This window comes from Neoarius graeffei, chromosome 25, assembly GCF_027579695.1.
Source record: "Neoarius graeffei isolate fNeoGra1 chromosome 25, fNeoGra1.pri, whole genome shotgun sequence".
Taxonomy (NCBI): domain Eukaryota; kingdom Metazoa; phylum Chordata; class Actinopteri; order Siluriformes; family Ariidae; genus Neoarius; species Neoarius graeffei.
The window spans coordinates 41,953,578-41,978,995 of NC_083593.1; the positions used below are offsets into that span (position 1 = coordinate 41,953,578).

At 41.9% G+C, this 25,418-nt stretch overlaps 1 protein-coding gene across 7 annotated transcripts in view; it reads right to left on the minus strand.

Moving 5' to 3' along the window:
* sec31a (SEC31 homolog A, COPII coat complex component) overlaps nucleotides 1-25,418 on the minus strand; it is a 103,956-nt gene that overhangs the window by 33,314 nt on the left and 45,224 nt on the right. For 6 of the 7 annotated variants that reach the window (XM_060908299.1, XM_060908300.1, XM_060908298.1 and 3 more), the window contains exons 13-18: nucleotides 16,493-16,543; nucleotides 6,431-6,542; nucleotides 6,104-6,282; nucleotides 5,791-5,917; nucleotides 3,854-3,999; nucleotides 510-683 (exon numbers count right to left, since the gene is read on the minus strand). In XM_060908299.1, the coding sequence (XP_060764282.1) occupies nucleotides 510-683; nucleotides 3,854-3,999; nucleotides 5,791-5,917; nucleotides 6,104-6,282; nucleotides 6,431-6,542; nucleotides 16,493-16,543 (789 nt within the window). Of the gene's footprint in view, nucleotides 1-509; nucleotides 684-3,853; nucleotides 4,000-5,790; nucleotides 5,918-6,103; nucleotides 6,283-6,430; nucleotides 6,543-14,860; nucleotides 15,921-16,487; nucleotides 16,544-25,418 lie in introns of all 7 variants that reach the window. The other variant, XM_060908301.1, reaches the window with a different exon arrangement.

A 25,418-nucleotide genomic window follows, 5' to 3' on the forward strand; every position in this document is an offset into this window, starting at 1 on the left:
GCAGCTATGGAACCAACTGCCAGAGGACATCAAAAATGCTCCTGCTGTTGGCAGCTTCAAATCTAGGTTAAAGACCAAGCTGTTTTCAGATGCTTTCTGTTAAATAATTAATATTGTCGTCTTTACATTTTTTATAATCTTTACTTTTACAGTCTCTGCATGTTTCAAATTTTACTTAACTTTTATTCTATTTTATTCTGCTGTTTTTTTTTTCCCTATTTGAACTTCTACTTCATTTTATTATTTTATTTCTACTATTGTTTAATTCTTATATTTCTTCCCATTTATTTTATGTAATTTTATTCTCTATTGTTTACTGTTTTGCTTTTACTTCTGTAAAGCACATTGAACTGCCACTGTGTATGAAATGTGCTATATAAATAAACTTGCCTTGCCTGATATCAAAGCTTGACTGATCTGATATATGGAGTCTGCTTAAAAGGTGTTACTATGAGGATGCTATATTTGCCAGTGTTTTAGTAGCTCATAATCAGATTCCTCGTGCTTGCCTGATCCGTGTTGGTGGGCAGGTAGGAAATGGCGGTTTGCAGGCTGCCTTGGGAGGCCAGCAGGTTGGCATACTGACTCATCTTTTCTGCTAACAGAGTGCCTACAACAGGGGCCACTCCACCCTGAGTCTTCTCCACAGCCTGCCGCAGTATCACCACTTTTTCCACCAGGTCCTACAGGAAAAATAAAAACAGAGTCAAGTCACCTGTGGTTACATGTTTTACAACCCCGATTCCAAAAAAGTTGGGACAAAGTACAAATTGTAAATAAAAACGGAATGCAGTGATGTGGAAGTTTCAAAATTCCATATTTTATTCAGAATAGAACATAGATGACATATCAAATGTTTAAACTGAGAAAATGTATCATTTAAAGAGAAAAATTAGGTGATTTTAAATTTCATGACAACAACACATCTCAAAAAAGTTGGGACAAGGCCATGTTTACCACTGTGGGACATCCCCTTTTCTCTTTACAACAGTCTGTAAATGTCTGGGGACTGAGGAGACAAGTTGCTCAAGTTTAGGGATAGGAATGTTAACCCATTCTTGTCTAATGTAGGATTCTAGTTGCTCAACTGTCTTAGGTCTTTTTTGTCGTATCTTCCGTTTTATGATGCGCCAAATGTTTTCTATGGGTGAAAGATCTGGACTGCAGGCTGGCCAGTTCAGTACCCGGACCCTTCTTCTACACAGCCATGATGCTGTAATTGATGCATTGTCATGTTGGAAAATGCAAGGTCTTCCCTGAAAGAGATGTCATCTGGACGGGAGCATATGTTGCTCTAGAACCTGGATATACCTTTCAGCACTGATGGTGTCTTTCCAGATGTGTAAGCTGCCCATGCCACACGCACTAATGCAACCCCATACCATCAGAGATGCAGGCTTCTGAACCGAGCGCTGATAACAACTTGGGTCGTCCTTCTCCTCTTTAGTCCGAATGACACGGCGTCCCTGATTTCCATAAAGAACTTCAAATTTTGATTCGTCTGACCACAGAACAGTTTTCCACTTTGCCACACTCCATTTTAAATGAGCCTTGGCCCAGAGAAGACGTCTGTGCTTCTGGATCATGTTTAGATACGGCTTCATCTTTGAACTATAGAGTTTTAGCTGGCAACGGCGGATGGCACGGTGAAATGTGTTCACAGATAATGTTCTCTGGAAATATTCCTGAGCCCATTTTGTGATTTCCAATACAGAAGCATGCCTGTATGTGATGCAGTGCCATCTAAGGGCCCAAAGATCACGTGCCACCCAGTATGGTTTTCCGGCCTTGACCCTTACGCACAGAGATTCTTCCAGATTCTCTGAATCTTTTGATGATATTATGCACTGTAGATGATGATATGTTCAAACTCTTTGCAATTTTACACTGTCGAACTCCTTTCTGATATTGCTCCACTATTTGTCGGCGCAGAATTAGGGGGATTGGTGATCCTCTTCCCATCTTTACTTCTGAGAGCCGCTGCCACTCCAAGATGCTCTTTTTATACCCAGTCATGTTAATGACCTATTGCCAGTTGACCTAATGAGTTGCAATTTGGTCCTCCAGCTGTTCCTTTTTTGTACCTTTAACTTTTCCAGCCTCTTATTGCCCCTGTCCCAACTTTGAGATGTGTTGCTGTCATTAAATTTCAAATGAGCCAATATTTGGCATGAAATTTCAAAATGTCTCACTTTCAACATTTGATATGTTGTCTATGTTCTATTGTGAATACAATATCAGTTTTTGAGATTTGTAGATTATTGCATTCCGTTTTTATTTACAATTTGTACTTTGTCCCAACTTTTTTGGAATTGGGGTTGTAGATGCTAGAATGTCTGCCATACAAGCAGGACAAGAAAGAAGAAGAAGAAGAAAAGTGTATTTATAAACGTCCAGGGGCAAAGACAGGTTTTTAATTTGGGCATCATGGCGAGCGTAGCGAGCCTAAAAATTTTATAATAGCTTATGCTATATTTTGTAAGCCTAATTATGATCACAGCATCTATTTGGGCGCACATCTATTTCAATTGAACTTCCAATATAATTTGGTATAAATTAATTTGGGCATAAATGGGATAAAAATAATTTTCACTCAAGTTTAAAAATAAGCTGGTACAAAGCAGATTACATAAAAGTCTCAAATAAAATGTAATAAAAATCCATAGCGTACCTGGCAACTGTAAGGCAGCTGTTGCAGACGACAAGTCAATGACCTCGACCTTGTCAACAATATCGTCTGATGTCTTCTGACTGTTCTGTCGTGTGATAAACCTCCCCATTCCCCTGCCTGTAGACTTAATAATGCCATCGATTGTGCGTTTTCCATGAATATATGAACTGCTGTTCTTATGTGATTTACCAGTTGTCTTAGGTCTACCATGACCCGGCATGACGACCACTTGTCAATGTATACTATCAACAGTATCATAAACCGACAGCCACGTGTTAGCATGAATTGTTGAGAATTTCACAACAAACAAAGGAAGTACATTTTACGACATTCAGACGTCAGAGACTCATGCCCCTTTTCCACCAAAGCAGTTCCAGGCCTGGTTCGGGGCCAGTGCTTAGTTTGGAACCGGGTTTTCTGTTTCCACTGACAAAGAACTGGCTCTGGGGCCAGAAAAACCGGTTCCAGGCTAACACCAACTCTCTGCTGGGCCAGAGGAAAGAACCGCTTACACGTACGTCAGCGGGGGGGGCGGAGTTGTTAAGACCAACAACAATAACAAGACCGCGAAAGATCGCCATTTTTAAGCGACGAGAAGCAGCAGCTGTACAAACGCAAAGTAATTTATTATTGTTGTTGCCGCTGCTGCTTCTTCCGTGTTGTTTCTGCTTTGATATTCGCGCCAAGGTTTATGCAAACGTAGCGCCGTAACTTCCGTATACAGCGATGTAACTGACGTATGCAGCGACGTAACGACGTGGCTCCGCTTAGCCCCGCGAGCTATGGAAAAGCAAACTGGTTCTCAGCTGGCTCGCAAGTTGAACGAGTTGTGAACCAGCACCGGCTCCGAACCAGCCCTGGAACTGATTTGGTGGAAAAGGGGTATCAGACACGGTTTACGGTAATCGCTAGACGCATTTCATGTTCACTTCATGTTATGAAGCGACTGAACAACAAATTAAAATATATATGTCAAAAAATGACGACATTTAACAATAATTTAAAAAATATTTTGGGTTCTCCACCCTTAAGAAATAGGATTTTGTCTTCTAATTTGGGCGATTTTCTTATGTTCTATTTTGGGCCTTTTGACAAGCCCGTAATTTGGGCGCCGTTATACGGTATGTAATTGGGGCTGTATTTGCCCTTGACGTCCTTGCATGCTTTGGACTGGTGCCTTACCTGCAGTGACAGAGGGCTGCTAGAATCTTGTGCTTTGGACCAGCAAGACACCAGCTGCTCTACACTACCAGCACAGATGTAACAGAGACAGGCCTGTGCCTGTAGAGCAGAGTCTTCAGCAGCCTCCAGCCTTGAGCCCAGCAGCCCTGTAGACAGACAGACACAGCCATGGTGGAGAAAAGCTTAAAGCTTCGATCTGTCTACACTTCAGACACAACATGAACATTACAAATGTCATACCACAAATATGATCTGAATACATAACCAGAACAGTCAGACTGGAACACAGCATCAGTCAAAAGTTTGGACACACCTCCTATTCTAATTTAGTGGGTTTTTTCTTTATTTTTATTAATTTAAAAAACAAAAACCCCTTCATATCTTAAAGTAATGATGGATGTCGTTTCTCTTTACTTAGCTGAGCGGTGCTTGACATAATATGGATTCGTACAGTTGTGGAATAGGGCTTTGTATTTTTAATTATTTACCATTTGATCTCAAAAACGCATTAAGTCAGCAAGAAATTGCACTAATTAACTTTTGACGAGGCACTTGTTAATTGAAAAAAACATTCCTTCATGAGGTGACTGCCTCATGAAGCTGGTTAAGATAATGCCAAGTGTGTGCAAAGTGTCAAGATAAATGCTGGCTACTTTGAAAAATCCATATATATATATATATATATATATATATATATATATATATATATATATATATATTTATTTATTTATTTTTACCACATATATGGAATTATGTCATAGTTTTGATGACTTCAGTATTGTTCGACAGTGTAGAAAATAGCCAAAATACAGAAAAAACTCTGAATGAGTCGGGTGTACAAACTTTTGGAACCGTACAGGTTTTCTTTTCTCCCCAATGTATGTACATTTATCACTGCTGGCATGTTTCTGGACCTGGCAATTATTGACAAAAAATCCCCACAAACCCCTCCACACACACACACGCTATAAAACAGATTTTTTGCCTTTTTACGTTCTACAGAATAATTGCAGCAAAGAAGATAATTTTTGCAATAAAAGCTTCTGTTAAATTGCACATATTGTGATAATCATGTCTTGTCCCACAGATTTGACATTTATTGTACGTGTCTGTTGACTTTAAAGGAGAACTGAAGTCATTTTTAAACTTGCTTTATTTCTTAATGAACGTGTTATTCAATTACGTTTTCGGTTTTAGTAACCTGAGATCGTGACTCGTATTGGCAACTAATTGCAATTAAATATTATACTTATCGGCCTGTTCGGTTTTTAGCCATGTTGAATTTAGTTCGTTTGGTCCACGGCAGGCGTCGCTTATCCGTGCGATCTTCACGAGACTTGTGCGAGACTTCGAAACGTCAAGTGTCAGCCAGGTGTCAGTGCCGCCATTTTGAAAACTGTTTTCCAAACGAAATATTGCACAAAAACGAGTTTAAATGACGATTACTGCCTACTTTTTTCAAACTTTCCTGATTGCTATCAAAACAAACAAAACTTTCGGCTTGATTAAATTAGCATTCGAAAGAGGGCGCGCGCGTCTTTTGACAAACGTTGGCGACTTTGATTTCCGCTGTACGTTTTACTTCCGTCCTACGATGTCTCGCGCAGGTCTCAACGAATCTCCTTTACGGCCGTTGCTTTGACAAAAGACTGATATTACATAGCATATTTCAAACACTCCTAACTTGCTACAGCAGTGACAAAATAGCGATCAAACATGCATTCTGGTATTTAATAAAATGAGATAAATAGAATTTTGTTTCTAAAAAGTTTTGCCTTCAGGTCTCCTTGAATAAACCTCCACAATTACGCAAGACCCCTTTTGTTATTCTTTGGATTAATCGGAGTGTATGCACAACCAGAAGGAAATATTCAAGATGGACAAAAAGTGGAGAGATCAATTACTCATCCTTACATTCTAGTCCACATTATACTCACCACACAGGGAGGAAAACTCCTCAGGTTTGGCATACGTCATGACTGCAGCCAAAGTCTCCTTCCAGTTCTGAACATCACACGTCTCGAGTACATTCAACCAGTCCCTCATAACCACAGCACTGATGATCTACAAGGTGAAAAGCAGAAAGATTTTGATGCAGAGCTGTTTATCAGATCAAGAAGTTCTTGGCATTAGAGCCTCGACCTTACTTTTAAACTTCCTGTTCGCAACAATCAACAAACCTTCACAGAAATCTCTATTGTGTCGAAAAGCTTGATGAACCTCTGAGAGAACTCCAATGTCTTTTCTCACCTTGCCAATTTTGCTTTGTGTTCTGGTCAAGTATTTCTTCTGGGTCTTTTCAAGAAGATCTGGTCCACCCGCGATGGCTAGGACGATTGCATCTGCCATCCGGTCATCGTGGAGACAAAGGTTGACAGCAGCCTCAAAGTCCCCAATGAGAAGCGCTTGGGTGATCAGTCCATCTACATCTGGAGCAGCAAATCAAATCAAAACCACTAGGACTATTCGAAGAGCACAATCAGTAACTTAAATAGAAGCTTAAAATTCATCGGAGATGAATTTTACTTCTCATTAACGTTGAATGGCACGGGTCTCCAATTTCTAATAAGCGCTTGCCTTGGTTAACTTTGACGTTCGATGGGATCTGCTGAACAGGTTTCTCTGCAAGCTCTGGGCTCTCCTCAGCTGCACAGGCATCTTCTGCTGTAAGGTCTCCATTCTCTTCCACCTAGGTGTACGGCATTCAACTTACCAAAGGCTTAGAAAACCAACCTTTCTACTTCACTTTTAAACTTTATTAGTTAACTTTTGTCTAAACATTAAAAAACCCTTAATACTTCAGCATAAGAAAAAATTTTCAACACAGCTACACTGATAAAAACCCACTTTGCGTAGTAGGGTTGAACCAAACGTTGGCCACCAAATACATTTACCAAAAGTGTTCAGCTGGATTGCAATGATGCTGAATGTTCTGATTGAACGCGTGACTGTTTTTGTTATTCTACTCCATTTATTAATGCCTCATTCATACGACTGTCCAGTGCAGAAACTTCCTACCAAGTGAGTGCACAACACCCTGATCAATACATTTTCAGTGGAATTTGCAAAATCATTTAATATCAGAAGCAAAAGGAGGTGGAGCAGAGCAAAAAAAATAATAATAAAGCAGCTTTTAAATACAGGCTTTAGTGAGTATGTTTGATAGATTTTTACTTTGAGCAACCAATGACAATGTCATCTACAAGCATGTTATTTTCTTCAAGACAAAACATGCACAATGAAACTAAAGCTAATAGTTTAAATTCAGTAGGTTTACCGGGCTTAATGGATATACACCAATTTTGTTCAATGTGCAATAGACCCCTTCACAGTAAACGTCATTCATACGTAAGAGGAAATTGCGCGCGCAGCCTGGACCCAAAAAAGACTCAGAAATGCCTAGTTGCTGTGTTTTCGGGTGTCAGAATCGTAGCAGTGATGGGGTTAAAATGTTCAGAATTCCAGCAGGATCTCACCCATTCCACAAAAAAAAAGGAAAAAAAAAGGGGGGGGGAAAAAAAATAAAAATAAAAAATCGCCGACGTCTATGGCTACAAGCCATCAAACGTGTAGATTGGGATGAAAGCACTGTCAAAAATGCGGTTTGCAGCGCCCACTAGAGCCCTGTACTCCCGCGGGAGTCCTGCCGCAAAGCAGTGCAGCGCGGGACAAATTTTGAAAGCTCATTGCGGGCGCGGGCGGGAGCAGGAGTGCACATATGCGGGCGCGGGCAGGAGTGCACATATGCGGGCGCAGGCGGTGATAAGCTGCAGTCCCGCTAACTAAAAACGTGTTTAAAATAAAATTTATAAATTATTAATTTATGTCTATCATATAAAATTTGTGCTGGACATTTTATTTGGTATTAATAAAAACATTTTAAGATGCCTAAATTTGCAGGGAGAGTCAGATTGCCAGATTGAGTGAGGAATGGCATCTTAAATTTGCCATTCATCACCCTAACGGGAAATCCTTTGATCACTCTAATGACTCGCCGTTCACACCCAGCCTCCAGTGACCCACACTAAGGTGGGGTTTACATTAGACCGTATCAGCGGATCATCAGATTAACGTTTTTAAAAACGATTCACGTGCACACAGCAACGCCAATACACGGATACGCTAATCACATGACTAATTCGGCATGCAAGTTGAAATGTGTCAGTGCGGCTCATCGCTTCCTCCTCAGCGGCTGCGCTCCAAATCACTCCGCCCTGAACAGCGAGTGCCCTCTGGAGGGTGTGCACTCCAGCCCTGCGCAGCTCACAGAGCGCGCGAGTGAAGTGCACGAGCAGTGATTCGGGACTGAGCCGCTGTGCGCAAGTCACTTACCACTTGCAAGTGGAAGGATGGCAAGCCTAAAGACCATCATAACTACACAATGGGCAGTATTTGCATCAGTATTTGCAGTATTTTCATACTTTTATACTCTTTAATGAAAGGTGATACAAGGCGGAAGTCCGCGCTGTTTTTCAGCGGTCGAGTCACATGACCAACGCCAGCGAATCAGGAAGGTGGATGTCACAGTGACGTTGTCCAATGACGACGCCAGCTAGAGCTCAGCACAGCGTATCCGCGTATTCTCAATGTTTACACAGCACCGGACCAGACACGATCTGGATTGAATACGTGGACCCTGGCGGATTCCCGTTTCCCGGCGTTTTAATGTAAACGGACAGTGCATCCGCGAAGAAAACGAGACAGATACGGTCTAATGTAAACTTGGCCTAAGGGTACATCCACACGGCAACAAGATGTTATTTAAAAAAATATCGCGTCCAAATGGGCAACGATCAGTAAAATATCAGGTCCATATGGCAACGCAACGCTTGCTGAAAACGATGCAATACACATGCCACACCTCTAGGTGCGCTGTAAGACGGTCCCTTCGGAGACACCAGAACAATAGAAGAAGCAAGGACGCATGCGCATAAACTATTATGCGCGAGACTTCATATTAGCCACAAAGTCAGGAAAATCTATTCGTAAAATTACATTATAATGACCAAATACAATGAAAAGTATTTTTCCAGTCTCGCCTGTGAAAGGTAATCCCATGTGATCTCGTTTGGACGGTAAACCTGTTGGTACAGTTAAACGCAGCACATGAATGGGCATCTTTATTCTCCGCTTTGACCTATCCAATATGGCGGCGAGGATGACGTATGATTCTACGTGGAAGGCGGCGTCTTTAACGGTCCGGAATAAATTGAATGCTACACGTTGATGGATTAATTTGTTCTTCTAGGCCCTTTTTGAGGAATGTATTGTAGGACTTAAACCAACATCTGAAGGTGAGATCGCTCCTTTTTTTCCCCTATTTTTGCTGGCAGGATTGACTCTGCCCTAACTCTCTCTCTCTCTCTCTCTCTCTCACTTTGCACCATTACACAAATTTTCACAGTGAAAATATTTTGTAAGCGCGTTTCATGAACCAAGTTATAGGATTTGTTGACAACTCGCATCGAGTTCGTTACACTTCTACCCGGCGTGAAGCACTGACAGTCATGTGGTTGTGACGTCATCGTAAACAAATCTGTTCTACTCATCCAGACGACTTCGCAACGGCAACGTTGCCAGATCTTTCCACTCTGGAACCCGTTCTCTAAAGATTGCGTTTTGGGGCACCCAAAACGCCGGTGCCGTGTGGACGCCAGGCCGAAACGATAAACAATTGTATCGGATTCACCTGAACCCGTTGCCGTGTGGACAGGGCCTAACATGATGCCTCAATGACACCTTAGATGAGCTGGTCATCAGAATTCTGATTCTGATCCAGGAGAGGATAAATAACTCTCGTACGTTTCCGATTCCTTTCCTCTTCCGTGTTTGAGATCTCCGATCATGGCAGAAGAGCAGAGCTCCTTTACTGAAGCTCACAGTGCTTCAAAAGTAAGTGCTGCTTTAAAAAGAGGTACATTTTCCGTTAAAAAGTCAAGAGTCCTGAAATCGGACATTTTAGTTAGAAATGCTTTACAAATGTAAACTGGGTTAGCCTAATGTTTTGTATGGCTGAACAATAAATATACCAAATTTCCACTTGGAATTACGTGCTCGCCTGTCTTTTTTTATTGTTTATTATCATTATTAATATTAGAGACACTGACGAAGGCAACAGCCAAAACGTTTGTCTCCTTCTGCTGCTAAAAACAACTGAAAAGAAATGTAACTAAAAGAATAAGTTCAAGAGTGCGATCCATCTCTCCTTTCACACTAATTATTCATAGGAGACGCACCACGGGAGAGCGCATACTTAAATGATTAGCCTGCTTAAATATATTATTATTATTATTATTATTATTATTATTATGTCTACATGCTGCCATTTCAACATTCTGAATTCAGAAACAAGGTAAATAATAACAAACGTGAACGTGAGCTGTAGATATTTATGCTCAAATCCACTCAAAGTACGGGGCAGGGCACCATCACGCTGTGTCAAGACAAGAACTTTCCTTAGAAATAACGCGAACGTCTGCATCATGCGGGATTTGCGGGCGGGAGCGGGACAAAATATGGCAGGCGCGGGCGGGACTGAAAATCATAATTCTTTGCGGGCGTGGGTGGGACTGAAAAATCATAATTCTTTGCGGGCGCAGGCGGGAGCGGGACTGCACAATGCGGGCACGGGCGGGAGCAGGACTGAAAAATCTGACCTGCGCAGACCTCTAGCACCCACTTCATCACAGGTAAGATCAGGCTATTTATTAAATCTTTCTTTTTTATTCTTTCTAGTCTTCGTTTATTGATGTAGCAAAATACTTTGGTAACGTTTGTCTGATTAGCTGGGTCATAGTTACACAATGTAATGAATATTGTTAGCATGTTAACTTGGGTCTCGCTTGACTCAAGCAGTCCAGATTTTGTGCCATCATTATTTGTGTATGCCGAAAATCACAATTTTAAAGCAAGGATGGAAAGGTAAAATTGTGTGCCCTCACTCTAAATGCCAACTTACGTTGACTGCTCCAACCTAGCTCCCGCCCCGTTCGGTTTCATTTCTGCTCTCTGCCTCTCGCTTTTTACGCAGCTCTGATTTCTCTTAGCTGCACTCTTTACACTATCATTCCTTTCATGCCATTACCTCCTGCAAATTGCTGTTTAGTGTTGGTATTTGCTGTTGTAGCTAAAGCCACAGTGCCATCACATCACTGGCATAATTTGATTAAAACAAAATGAATATGAATGTCCCATTGTTAATCAAGTTGTACATGCCCGCACATAACAATCATATGCGTCTAAAGACTTGTAGGCACGAAGTTTTTCGTGGGTGTACACTGAAGTCTTGTCAATAAGGTACGAGTATATATCTGGCCATTGTATACCAGGGAACTTACTAACATCGTCCGTCCTCTCTTTAATTAAATGCGGATCCGGTAGGCGATGTCCACTTGTTAGAGTTAACTTATTTATGTAGCATTCTCGATCTTGTAACGACAATTGTTTGGCATAATCTGACAGCTCATAATGCCGGTCTATGGGCAGCGCCATTGTTTCTGGGTCCAGGCTGCGCACGCATCCTGGCAACGGTCAGTTTGTTTACGAACATGCGAAGGGGTCTATAGATTATGGGTTTAAGGGCTGGTATCCCGGACCAAAATAAAGAACATTAAATTAGGCTCAATCCAGGTCCAGGAAACTACCAAGAAGGAATTTAGAGTGTTATATTTTAGTTTTATAATTCACAGGGCATTCCCCAAAGCACGGATGTGTGACGTCAGTACCGCGCTGTCATTTGCGCACCAAAAAACAACCCACGCCACCAATACCATAAATTGAACAATGCAGAGTATTTTCCGCACCTAAATATCTCCTATTCCCCTCTGAAAATGAGTAATAACTATAGAAATAGGAAGATATTGTTACCTATAGGTCTAGACTATCCTAGTACTCAACCCAGAAGTGAAAATCAAGGGTTTCGCTGCATGCACTGACTGGCATTCGCAACCATACATAAAATCATGTTCTAGGTGCTTGTCACTAGATGGTGCTGTTGTGCGATTTGACCTTGATTCTGTTCCTGGCATCCTGAAATTGGAAAATGAAGATTATCTGGTTTACATCGTCGTAGTTATTCTCCTGTTCTCGGATTAGTGTTGGTGGGTCTGGGTCACCTCTGAACCTGTTCTTGTCAAGAGTTGAGGACTTGAGGCTTTTGTGTGTGACTTTTGCCTGTTGGGTTGCAGGTCTGTAGTTGACAGCCGTAATACTAATATTCTAATTTCAGCTGCTATATTGTTCAATATTATGCATTTTTTGTTGTGCAATAAATAGAGATGAAAGTGGAGCAAAGAGGAAAAAAAAAACCTGAACTTCTGAAAGTCAAACTAAGATATGGGTTGTTTTACAATCAGGGTACGCAAGCTCAAAATCACATTTAACACTTATCTTCAATATCAAAAGGCTTGACTAAATAAACTTGGTTGTTTATTGTAGCCCTGTGATAGCTCTATTTACCATGCAAAAAAAAAAAATTTGGTGATAACGCTATTTTTGGTGAATGTATGGCAATATGTGTCATATTTAGCAGAATTACTCGTGTCATTTAGAAAAAGTGCTTTTTTGACCACAGGTAGCTCCAAAAGGGATGCACTTAAATCATTCTTTATACCATAAAACACATATTTGGTTCCATATCACTGGAAACATAGTTAAGTTTTAATGTTGAATGCCAGTAAGTTTTCAGACTATTTTGATCAAATTAGTATGGAATTGTGTCAAAAAAAAAATGTCCTCTCCGAGACAGCTAATTTTTCAATATAAAATAACATATCTAAAATGATTATTTTCATCCTAAAATGTGGTCACGATATTGGGACATAAATATTAGAGAGAACTAACACAAAGCTTACAGCCTTATATTTAAAAGCACTATGGAAGTAGCGGATTTAAAAAAAAAAAAAAGTCCTCTCCGAGAATCACTTCATTTGTTTCTCCCATCTTATAGCGGATTACACAAAACTACCATACATGTCAAAAAATTACCTGAAATCTGTTCTTTAACTTGTCCTTCACTTAAAAACTGGTACAAGAACCAGTTGGAATCAATTTGAATTTTGGACCCCTGTGACACAAACTTTGTACCCTGATTGTAAAACAATCCATATATTTGGGGGGGGCGCAACGTCCCCCGAAAAAATTTTAATAACATAACGCACAAAACCCTGCATTCTAGTGCATTTTAGTACTTATTTTCACTAAAACAAGTTATAACTTTTAAGCATTTTTCTTTCATGTAATTAATGATTAACATGTCAAAAATATCAAATTTAATTCCCCTAGTTAATGAGTAATTTTCAGGAGTGCATTTAGAAAACACGGTGATTTTCCTGCTACACAGTTCATTACTTTGAAAAATATCAGACAGTTGAAGGTAAACTCAGCAAAATCCCAAAACAGTCCTGTTAAAAAGTAAAGGTCTGTTAGAGTTTCTAAAGCTTTCAGGTTTCAATGTTGGGGGCATTGAGCCTCGTTTATCAATCTTTTAGTAGAGTTGTGTGTTTGCGTAAGCTAAAGTGAACTAAACATTTCCAATTCATATTTATGCGAGTTGAAGCCAATTGTTTACATTAGTTCGTATTGTCTGTAAATTTAAACACATCAATAAATACCAAATTTCTCATGGAAATCAGAGGCGTAGCTCGGATTTTTCAGGGTGTGTGTGTGTGTGTGTGTGTCACACACTGACTGGCAGCCTGAGTACATTATGTAACAAAAAAATTACCATTGCTAGTTTTAGGTAGCTTAGAAACCGGCTCTTCCATTATTGCGGTTTCTTCCACGTTTTCTTGATGTTATGTTCTAGAAACTGCACTAAAACTTAGCTTCGAAGCTACAAAATGCAACTTTGATGGAAAAAATAAAAAATATAATAAATTGCTTACCTTTCTTCACGTCGAAAGAAGGAGGAAAGTTTCGCTTGTTTTGACATGGTGAATTATTAACAAAAAAGGAAATACTCGTAATTCGCAACTAAAAAGACTGCAGCTACACTGGCAGCTTGACCATGCTTTCTAGTGTGATTGTGTTGCGCTTGCGCAGAACGGTGTCAGTCCTGCGCGCCTTAGCACGTGCACCTGAAGGCGAGCGCGCCTAACGAGCTCCGGCACGTGCGCCGTTAACAAAGAACACCTGTCTTTAATCAATAATCTGGGCTATTTAAGGACCGCGCCCATGTAAGGACAATGCGAAGTATTACGCCGCGTCTAGGAACGCGAAAAATTCGAAAAATAAATTTCTCCATTCGGAAAACCGGAGATCAAGAGTTTTGTCAAATATCCGGGTATTTCCGGAAGACTTTCATCCCTGAATAAAATTAAATACATTTCTCTGAATTGACCGTTTCCAGTGTTTTCATTTCAAATCTAATTTTGCCCCTTGCATATTTGACAAGGTAAAAATAGCAAATTTAATAAAATGCTGAATGGTGCCTAAATCAGCCCGAGACGCCATCAGAATGCACCATTTGAAGTCTCTAATTTCAAAACATTCTGGGGGCGCATACCCCCAACACCCCTCTAGGGTCATCCAGGCCAGCCCAACCCTTCCAGGCTGGGCTCTGTATCAGTAGCACTGCTCTGATACTTTTTTTTCTGGGGAAAGCCCTGATTCAGATATGCTTCAAATTTGGCATTATTTAAGTAGATGCCCTTATTTAAGAAAAAAACCCACACACCCAACAATATTGATACCTGGGATTCAGAATTTGGTCCCAGTACAAACTGATCCAACCAAATGTTGGGGCTTCATGGCTAATCTTCAATGACTTAATGTCATACCTGAGCTAATTAAAACATAACGGTCAGGGAAATATAAAGCATGTCAGTATTCCTGTGTGAAACCCCAAATGATATTTCAGAACATTTAGCCTTAACCTTAATCCAAAGAGAAAATACAGCTAGTATTTTGCAGTGAATGAAGATTAGCAAAAGAGAGCAGTATCATGCTATCTATCACACAGGGATGCTAAGGCAGAAGACTGGACTACGGCAGGCAGGCTGAGGGTACCTCCTCCGGCAGAGATGGCTCGTCTTTACTTGTATTGGCGGCTTGGGCCACATGCTTGGATTCCTCTTCAGCCAATGGTATAGTACTCAGATCCAGCTCAGATTCTGGCTGACCGTTAACAGGAAGACTGAAGTCCGTCTGAGGTGCAACGTCTAACGCGTCTGCTGGATTCAAGCCGACTTCGGGTTGCTGTGACATAACGGGTGGTGGAAACATGGGAACAGGCTGTGGGTCAAGCTGAGGTAAAAAGTTTGATACATGCTGGAGGGATGCTAGAGTTGCAAATTCTAACTGAAGGCCAGCCTCATCTGTGAGGTCAGGAGAGGAACGAGACCGTTGCTGATCAACAGGACGTGCCAACACTGGTTCTGCCGAATCAGCAATTGTAATTAACGGTGTAGACTGTGGTTGGTCAATGATCGGGTCTAGAACTGTTGCTGATGCAAAGAGGTCATCGATGCATGGTGGAACTACTTCTGATCCAGGATCACAACTTTGATCTAAAGCTGGTCCTGTCAGCTCAAGTTCGACTACCGGGAAACCTCTCTCAGACCCTTGTGGAGCCAGGGCAGGCGCAGAGGGAGTTAAAGCCTCTTGATCTAGAGAAACCATATCATATTCTGGCTCACAGAACGCACCAGAAGGTGCAATTAGGGGCACCAGGTGTGGCTGGGCTTCAGAAATAAACTGGTCAACCTGCTGGGTGATATCAGGAGATGATTCGACAGGGTATGTTGGCACGAAAGCAGATACAAGATCAGATGGTGGGATGAGGTCAGACAGTGGGGTGAAATCAACAAGAGAGACAGATGGAAGGGAAGTCTCGGGTTTGGCTTTGAGGTCAGGAACGTGATTGACAGTGGCACCAGGCATGAGATCAAGCAATGGTTTATTCAGAACCTGCACACCAAGCTCAACCAATGGGTGGTATACAGGTTCGCCATGTAGAATTTCAGAATGTCTGAGAGGAGCAAAAGCAGAGAGGTCAAGCTTGGGGAATGGAACGATATCTAGTCCGGGTGTAGGACCGCAATCAGGGTCGAGTACACAAGTGGAGGAACTCCACACATCCACACCAGGTGTACGGATGGGAAGATGTGTAACAAAAGGTGAACAGAATTCAGCAAATAAAGATTATACGGCAAAAGTCCGAACATAAGCATGCAGGTGATTGTTGAGCCTTATCTGATGGCATAGTAGATCTGAATTGTCAGACAACGAGCAGAGACTGGAACAATCATAGATTTCCATCAAATTAAAAGAGACAAGCTCAGCGTTAAAAACATGACATGGAAGACGGCATGCAGAGAATTGGTCAGAAATTAAAAATTTTGATTGGGGCAGGTGCATTCATGCCAGACATGCTAGTTTCTAATAATCTCCTTTCTAAACATTAGAAAGATCAGGAAATAAAATGACATGGGAGCCCAAACGTAATGCCTTAATCTTTAGTACCACATACGGCTCAAACTCCAAATTAATCTTCTTCGGAAAGAAAGAGATACCATGAGGCCCACCGATCTTCAGATAAATACTCAAAATTTATCAGGTTGTGATCAGTGAACGAGTACAATTTTGAAATGATTAAAAATCGCATGTAGTTTAGTTGAAAAATTGTACGAAGGACCTTACCTCGTTGCCTTCATCGGACTTGAGGTCTTTCTTTTCCAATGCTGAAGCAATCTGAAAACACAACGTATTAGGAGTATTAGTCTGAGACTCCAGTGAAGGCTTGCAGCTAATCAACTGGTTACTGAACACGGCTTATACAACGACACCTACAAATGACCCTGGAACACAGCACTATTACAAACAAGAGCAACTCCAGTTAATTTCATGAAAAAAAAAAAACGTAACAGAACAACAGGTTATACAATACCACGGCTTGGGAAATAGTTCTGGCTGTCACGTGACCGACAGGTTCGTATTAATAGGCTTGTACTAATGTGTTACTCTTTCTATAGTAACAGTTTATACAAAAGGAGTTGTACGGCAGACGCTCCACATAAAACGCAAGGCTAATAATTAGATGGATTTTTAAAAAAGGTTGTTTAATTTAATAAAATGTATAATCATTGATGTGAGTTTCAATGAGGCTACAAAACAAGTCAGACACGGAGCCATCTTGTTTCTTGGATGTTCCACAACCTGAAATCCAACTATAAACCTTTCAAATGTACACTACCGTTCAAAAGTTTGGGGTCACCCAGACAATTTTGTGTTTTCCATGAAAAGTCACACTTTTATTTACCACCATAAGTTGTAAAATGAATAGAAAATATAGTCGAGACATTTTTCTGGCCATTTTGAGCATTTAATCGACCCCACAAATGTGATGCTCCAGAAAGTGAGGCTACATCCACACGACAACGAGATTTTATTAAATAAATAAATAAATATCGCGTCCACATGGGCAACGGATCAGTAAAATATCAGGTACATATGGCAACGCAACGCTTGCTGAAAACGATGCAATACACATGCCACACCTCTACGTGCGCTGTAAGACGGTCCCATCGGAGACACCAGAACAATAGACAGGGATGCGATTTGGGGCTGGTGAAATTATCTGAAAATTTTAGCCGGGGGGCTGGGGGCCGCAGGCCCCCAGCTGGTCCAGGGCAGCGGCCTGGTGGGGGGACAAGGGGGGAAGCCCCCCGAAGCTTCTGGGTTCTGGGGTTTTCTGACTTAAAAATTGGACTAAAATGGCAAGCAAACATACAAGAAAAAAAACTTGTCATGATTAACAAATTCAAGCCAATTTAATGGTCAACATGCAACTCTGACACACACTCTCGCTCACTCTCACACACACACACCCCCCCCCCCCCCCCCAAAGAACCAGCGCGAGCAGGGCCCGCTAGCCCCGCGCCTTGTGACGTAATTCGCCCCGAGGCGAGCCGCGGCTTTTCTCCAACCATTCCTAGCGGAACTTTTTTTTCACTATTCTGTCGATTTCTTTAACTCGATTTGCATCTTTACGCTCGATCACGGAGGCTGCCATCTTTCAACTCTTTGTTTGAAGCGAGCTTACGTACAGCTATCTAACAAGCGCGTTCATTGGTTGTTACAGAGCGATGAGCCAATCACGTACCTCGTTTCATCTCAATGACGTAATTACGTCATTTACGCAATTACGTCATTGACATGAAACGAGGTACGTGATTGGCTCATCGCTCTGTAACAACCAATGAACGCGCTTGTTAGATAGCTGTACGTAAGCTCGCTTCAAACAAAGAGTTGAAAGATGGCAGCCTCCGTGATCGAGACGTAAAGATGCAAATCCGAGGCTACCATCTTTCAAACAAAGTCGGAACGAATAGGATACGAATGTGGATGAGGGAAAAACCGGAAAAAAAATTTTTCTCCAAGTTTTGAGGTGAAAAAAAGCAGAATTCCGCGAATTCGCGGAAAAATCACATCCCTGAATAGAAGAAGTAGGACGCAAGCGCATAAACCCCTTCTTCTACCCGGCGTGAAGCACTCGGGAACAAACACACAACAACAAGAAGATGGCTGCGACTACGCGAGGAAATCGTGCCTTCTGTGTGTACAAATTAGTTTTACTAGTGTGCATAGTTTTATATAACTTAATTTTCTTATCGTGTGTGAACACTTTGAAAAGCATTTTTATATAATTTATATAACTTTTTAGATTGTGTGTGAACATTTTGAAAAGCAGTCTTATCCAATAAAAAAAAAATTTCAAGAAATGGTTCAGTTACTTGTTTATTTAAAAGAAAAGCTGTATACAAAAGTGCAATGCAGTGGTTCATACAAAACAGCGAGAGTGCTGCTTGTTCTAGTCATGTGGTTGTGACGTCATGGTAAACAAATCCGTTCTACTCATCCAGGCGACTTCGCAACGGCACCGTTGCCAGATTTTTCCACTCTGGAACCCGTTCTCAAAAAATATCGTTTTAGGGCACCCAAAACGCCAGTGCCGTGTGGACGCCAGGCCAAAACGATAAACAATTTTATCAGATTCACCTGAACCCGTTGCCGTGTGGACAGCCTCTCAATCTGCTCAAAGGAAGGTCAGTTTTATAGCTTCTCTAAAGAGCTCAACTGTTTTCAGCTGTGCTAACATGATTGTACAAGGGTTTTCTAATCCTCCATTAGCCTTCTGAGGCAATGAGCAAACACATTGTACCATTAGAACACTGGAGTGAGAGTTGCTGGAAATGGGCCTCTATACACCTATGGAGATATTGCACCAAAAACCAGACATTTGCAGCTAGAATAGTCATTTATCACATTAGCAATGTATAGAGCAGAGGTCACCAACCCGTCGATCGCGATCGACTGGTCGATCTCGGAGGCTTTCCCAGTCGATCTTGGGGGATGAGGAAAGAAATTGGAAGATTATACAGAAATACACTGCAGTATATCTGATTGCCGTTCATATTACATGTCTTCCGATAGGCCCACTACAGCTTTCCCCCTCTGTGTCGCAGGGTTCTTTTTTTTTTTTAAACTCCTGCTGCTTACGTCTTACGTCTCTGAGCGTCGTCACCATGGTGATAGCCTCGCAATACAGTTCAGGGTTCTCCACGAGGGGTTTTAGAGGTGCGGGCCGCCCCCCTTTCTGTGATTCCCGCCCTCGTTTAATTTCTGCCGCCCCTTTACAAAAGGAAGCATGATATTGCCTATAAAACCGTGAGGATATAACCTGGCTGTCAGTGTTACTGTAGCTCTTGAAGTGTTTCCGCGGAGTGGTGGATCGGACTCGAGCCTGGCATGAACCGCTCCGACGCGCTATAATGACGCCAATCTATCACCAGCCAATCAGGAGACTTAATCAAACGCATCCCCCGCCCACCAATCTATCACCAGCCAATCAGGAGACTTAATCAAACGCATCCCTCGCCCACTTGTGTCTGCGTCTGAGACGTTGAATTTTCACAGAAGGAGGGAAAAAGTTGGCTGAGGTAAGACTGTGTGATAAATTAACGAGCGAATAAGAGAGGAATTTCAACATATAGGGCTTAAGTTTGTTACCGTTAAATAAGCATTGCTTGTACAGTCACGTTATATTGTTACAACGCTGACCCACTTTTAACGTGCCGAGTACCGACTGTAGCCGCCAACATGCTAATTAGCTTGCTGTCAAGTTTGTCCTTTGTCGAGCTTTAAGCGCAAGGTCATGGATGTTACTACTGCTTGTTCCTGCCCTAATATAATACGTGATATGAACCTAACTATAAGGCACTCACTGACCGTGTTCAGTCACAGCCATCACACTGACTTGAGTTGCGTGATGAACTGTAACCTCTGTAGCATGACAGCAGTCATTGGTAGTAGCATCACTGCAAGTTCATATTTGTCTTTATTGTGTATGCATGGTTAAAGAAAATCAGTTCATGTTGAATTGAAGTTATTTTGTCACTCAAGTTACAATTTGTGATATATCATCACTGTTGTGTTGTAATTTCAGTTGACAATTTCCATTTTATGTTGCTGTGAAATTAATTAATTTAGCGTTACAATACAAACAAGACAGTGCAGCTGATGTTAACAGTTCAGCTTTCTCATTACAATATTACTAGTTGATATTAATAACAATCTGAGTCATTGGTGGTTCATTCATTCTGCTCACTACAGATATAGGCCTATATATTTTTTGTGTATAGTTAATTTCCATTGTATGTTGTACTGAAATTAAGCTGGGGTTTACATTAGACCGTATCAGCGGATCATCAGATTAACATTTTAAAAACGATTAGCGTGCACACAGCAACACCAATACACGATTCGCGTGCACATAGCAACACCAATACACGGATACGCTCGGCTCCGCAGGCATCCTGCGCTCCAAATCACTCCGCCCTGAACAGCGAGTGCCCTCTGGAGGGTGCGCAGTCCGGCCCTGCGCAGCTCAGAGTGCGCGAGTATAGCGCACGAGCAGTGATTCGGGACTGAGCCGCTGTGTGTGTGATCCCAGCGCATATCACTTACCACTTGCAAGTGGAAGGATGGCAAGCCTAAAGACAATCATAACTACACAATGGGCAGTATTTGCATCAGTATTTGCAGTATTTTCATACTTTTATACTCTTTAATGAAAGGTGATACAAGGCGGAAGTCCGCGCCGTTTTTCAGCAGTCGCGTCACATGACCAACGCCAGCGAATCAGGAAGGTGGATGTCACAGTGACGTTGTCCAATGACGACGCCAGCTAGAGCTCAGCACAGCGTATCTGCGTATCCTCAATGTTTACACAGCACCGGACCAGACACGATCCAGATTGAATACGTGGACCCTGGCGGATTCCCGTTTCCCGGCGTTTTAATGTAAACGGACAGTGCATCCGCGAAGAAAACGAGACAGATACGGTCTAATGTAAACTTGGCCTATGTCATTTCGTCAGCTCTCACAAGAAATTAAAAAGTTGGACCAGGGTCTTAAATCTTATTCAGTTAAAATTAGGCCAAATAAAAAGCCTCAACGGCGGCACGGTGGTGTAGTGGTTAGCGCTGTCGCCTCACAGCAAGAAGGTCCTGGGTTCGAGCCCCGTGGCCGGCGAGGGACTTTCTGTGTGGAGTTTGCATGTTCTCCCCGTGTCCGCGTGGGTTTCCTCCGGGTGCTCCGGTTTCCCCCACAGTCCAAAGACATGCAGATTAGGTTAACTGGTGACTCTAAATTGACCGTAGGTGTGAATGTGAGTGTGAATGGTTGTCTGTGTCTATGTGTCAGCCCTGTGATGACCTGGCGACTTGTCCAGGGTGTGCCCCGCCTTTCGCCCGTAGTCAGCTGGGATAGGCTCCAGCTTGCCTGCGACCCTGTAGAAGGATAAAGCGGCTAGAGATAATGAGATGAGATGAAAAAGCCTCAACTTGAAACAGTCTAGTCTGGATTTCTTTTTCTGTCAACGCTTCAAGGGGTAGATCTTGCTTGCCATCTAGGCAGAGGTTAGGGATCTCGGGCATAAAAAGGTTGGTGACCACTGGTATAGAGTGTATTTCTGATTAGTTTAAAGTGATCTTCATTGAAAAGAACAGTGCTTTTCTTTCAAAAACAAGGACGTTTCAAAGTGACCCCAAACTTTTGAACGGTAGTGTACGACGTATCATTCATTAATTAGTTAAACACTAATTGTTGGTAAATCGTTGTGATATAAGCAAAATAACACTCCAGAGTGTAACGTTATACAAAAACATTGCACATCAACAGGGCAATACAAACACATTAACCCACACTAGTGATATAGTTTCAGGTGGGGTTTACATTAGACCGTATCAGCGGATCATCAGATTAACGTTTTTAAAACGATTCGCGTGCACACAGCAATGCCAATACACGGATACGCTAATCACATGACTAATTAGACGGCACGTCACATGATCCCAGTGCATATCGGGCATGCGCAAGTCACTCACCACTTGCAAGTGGAAGGATGGCAAGCGAACACCTTCTCCAGCAGATAAACACACCTGGCTGTGATGTTCATGTTCTCACTGAGTTTAAGCGCCTGAAGGAGGTAAATAAGTTGAAACGTGTAAATAAACCCCAGTGCGGCTCAGCGCTTCCTCCTGTGCTCCAAATCACTCCGCCCTGAACAGCGAGTGCCCTCTGGAGGGTGCGCACTCCGGCCCTGAGCAGCTCACAGAGCGCGCGAGTGAAGCGCACGAGCAGTGATTCGGGACTGAGCCGCTGTGTGTGTGATCCCAACGCCAGCGAATCAGGAAGGTGGATGTCACAGTGACGTTGTCGAAGTGACGACGTCAGCTAGAGCTCAGCACTGCGTTTCCTCGTTCCTCAATGTTTACACAGCACCAGATCAGATACGAACTGGGTTGAATACGTGGGGCCTGGCAGATTCAAGTTGTTCCGCCTGTGGAGTCGTTTCCCGGCGTTTTAATGTGCACGGACAGTGCATCCGCGACGAAAACGAGACGGATACGGTCTAATGTAAACACCACCTTAGAGGCCAGGCTGTAGTAGGGGAGCGGGTTTAATTGTCGGCTACCTTACCTGCAAGTTATACAGTATGTCTTAATATATAACTTCTTAAAAGGATCCCTCCAGCGAGTTGAGCCATTTTAAACCAAGATTGTAGAGCACGCAGGCGCGCACACTTTCTGTAGATCAGGTTTAAAATCCAAATAAATAAACATTTGCAGCATGAGGTCTCGTATCTGATCCGGTTTCTCTTGGTGACACTGTCACAGCTGAGCACTTCGCATTTTCTCTGTGGAAACGCATTCTTTTTCGCATCATTGTGGCATTTATATGCTACACAAATGAGGCATACTTATTCAAAAAGTGATAAATTCGGTAAAAATACTTGCAAAACTACGATGCAAACAAAGAATATAAACAGCCAAGTTGCTCCAAGCAACCGCTACATGACCTCATCGCATACGTCAAATTCAGCTGGCATTTTAAAGTGCATATCACAGGACGGGTAAATTCAGGAGCAAGATCAATGTAATTCTCCTATTTGATATTAAACTTTGGTCAAATATCTGTCACATTCTGCATTTTGTGCAATTTTTTTTACCTTGCTCAATACCAGAAAAATTCAGTTGAAATCAAATCAAGCCATTTGAGGTGAATTGGTCCGCCTCTGAAAAAACTTGGCATTTGGATTTCCCGGCAAACATTGATTTTCGTGACGTCGCGTGCGGGACGCCTCCCTCTGAATCCTACGTCAGCGTTGGTTTGTTTATGAGAAAACGACCTGGTGGTTTTCTGCAAATTTCTTCAACGTTATCATATAATTATTAAAATGGTTAACAGATATATCGTAGGAGGGTGTAGCAACACCAATCTTGATGGGATTAGTACTCATCGTTTTCCAAAAGACCGGACAATGAGAGAGAAACGGGAGCGCTTGGTGTACACAGGCTGTGCACTGAAACCGTGCAAAGCTCGCGCAGCCTGCTGGCGCTTCCGCAGGTAACGTCACGAATCTGGCTCCAGACTCCCTTGGGATTTTTCCAGACGCGTTTTATTTTATTTTTTTTCTGCTGTAGACAGACGGCCTTGTGCAAAATTACCCTTCTGGATGAGTGTGTAAAGGGACACTCTTTCATATAAAAAAAAAAACGAAATTGGTCCAGAATATGCACTTTAAAGCAAATACGCAGAACCTTTATTTTTAAATACATTTCTGAGTGGATAGTGTCTCCATCCTTGACTCTTGTATGCTGCATAAATGGGAATTTAAAAAAATATATTTGAGAGTTAAAATCGACTGTAAAGTTGGTATTCGAGCTGCCCCGCTGAGCCAGCCAGCCCCGAGTGCGTGACGTCACAGCGGTAACCAGTTTTAAGGCCGAGGCCTTTGACAGCTATAGACCAAAGTCATATAAATACAAATTTAAGGTGAAAGTAAGAAATATCGTTACCGACTTGCTCAACTAAGACTGATTTGACTTCATTAATTGTAGGTTGACTCTCATTAAAACAGGATAGGTGTTATAATTTATGCAACATACTGTACATGCATGCATTTTCACTGATAAACCGTAAAAGGCGAATTAAATAATCAGATGAACTGAGACAATCACATTCTGAAGCAAATTAAATAATCTTATACCGGTAATTTAAACACACAATACAAGTTACATGTATTAATCTAAATGCAGGTAAACAACGTGTTGGAGCTTACCCGTCTGTGTTCTCGCTTCTTGAAGGCCGATCGTTTTGAAACAATCCGACTTTCAATTGTTCGTTCAGTTCTCTGTTCATTCACTTCTTCCACATAAGGGCGAGATGGCAGCAATATCCAGTTTAGAAATAAGGTCTCGTACGAGTCTTCAGTAAAATGTGCAGAGCAGAGGAAAGACCACTTCATAGCCGCCCAATGTGCCCGTGAATTTCTCGCAAAACGCGTCCAAATCTTTGCAGTTTGAACATTCTTGGGCCATGAATGCAACGTAAATCCACCTTCTGTCGTGTTGCTGCACCCGCCAGCAACACATCTACGTGGCACGGCGATAAATTAGCTCAAAATGGAGGATCGGAGTTGCAGTCAGCTCTGTGTTTTAGTATAGCGGAAATGGCGATGAGACTGATAGACTTCCTGCTGTGACGTCACAGACGTCAAGGTCATTCACTCAGACCGCTACCTATATGAATCATTTTAATCGTAAAAATTACTATATTGATTTATTGTTAACGCTTAAAACTATTCCTGTGCCATTCTTGAGGTCTCAAAGCATTTATAAACGAAAGGCTCTGCGTATCTGCTTTAAAGAAAAAAAATTTTTCCCCCCTCGAACACTATTTGATCTCTGAATACGAAAGTTTGATTTTTGAAATCTGCAACTGCTTTTACTTAAAATAAAAGTTTGAGAATAAATCCGCTGGACATGTTTTCTTAAACTCCTTATGGCTATTGTTAATTCACATTTTGTTTCCCTTTTCTTTTTTATAGGTTTATTTTGTGGTGTGCCGAATCCAGAAGTAGGTCAAGTAAAACTCCGTCAAACATTGACCATCAACTGAAGTTCTGTGCCCAAAAAAAAAAAAAAAACAAAAAAACCACACAACCAGAAACCATCTTATTGTGTACATAGCCACTTTTGAGGAGCTGAGTTTTGTTCTGGGC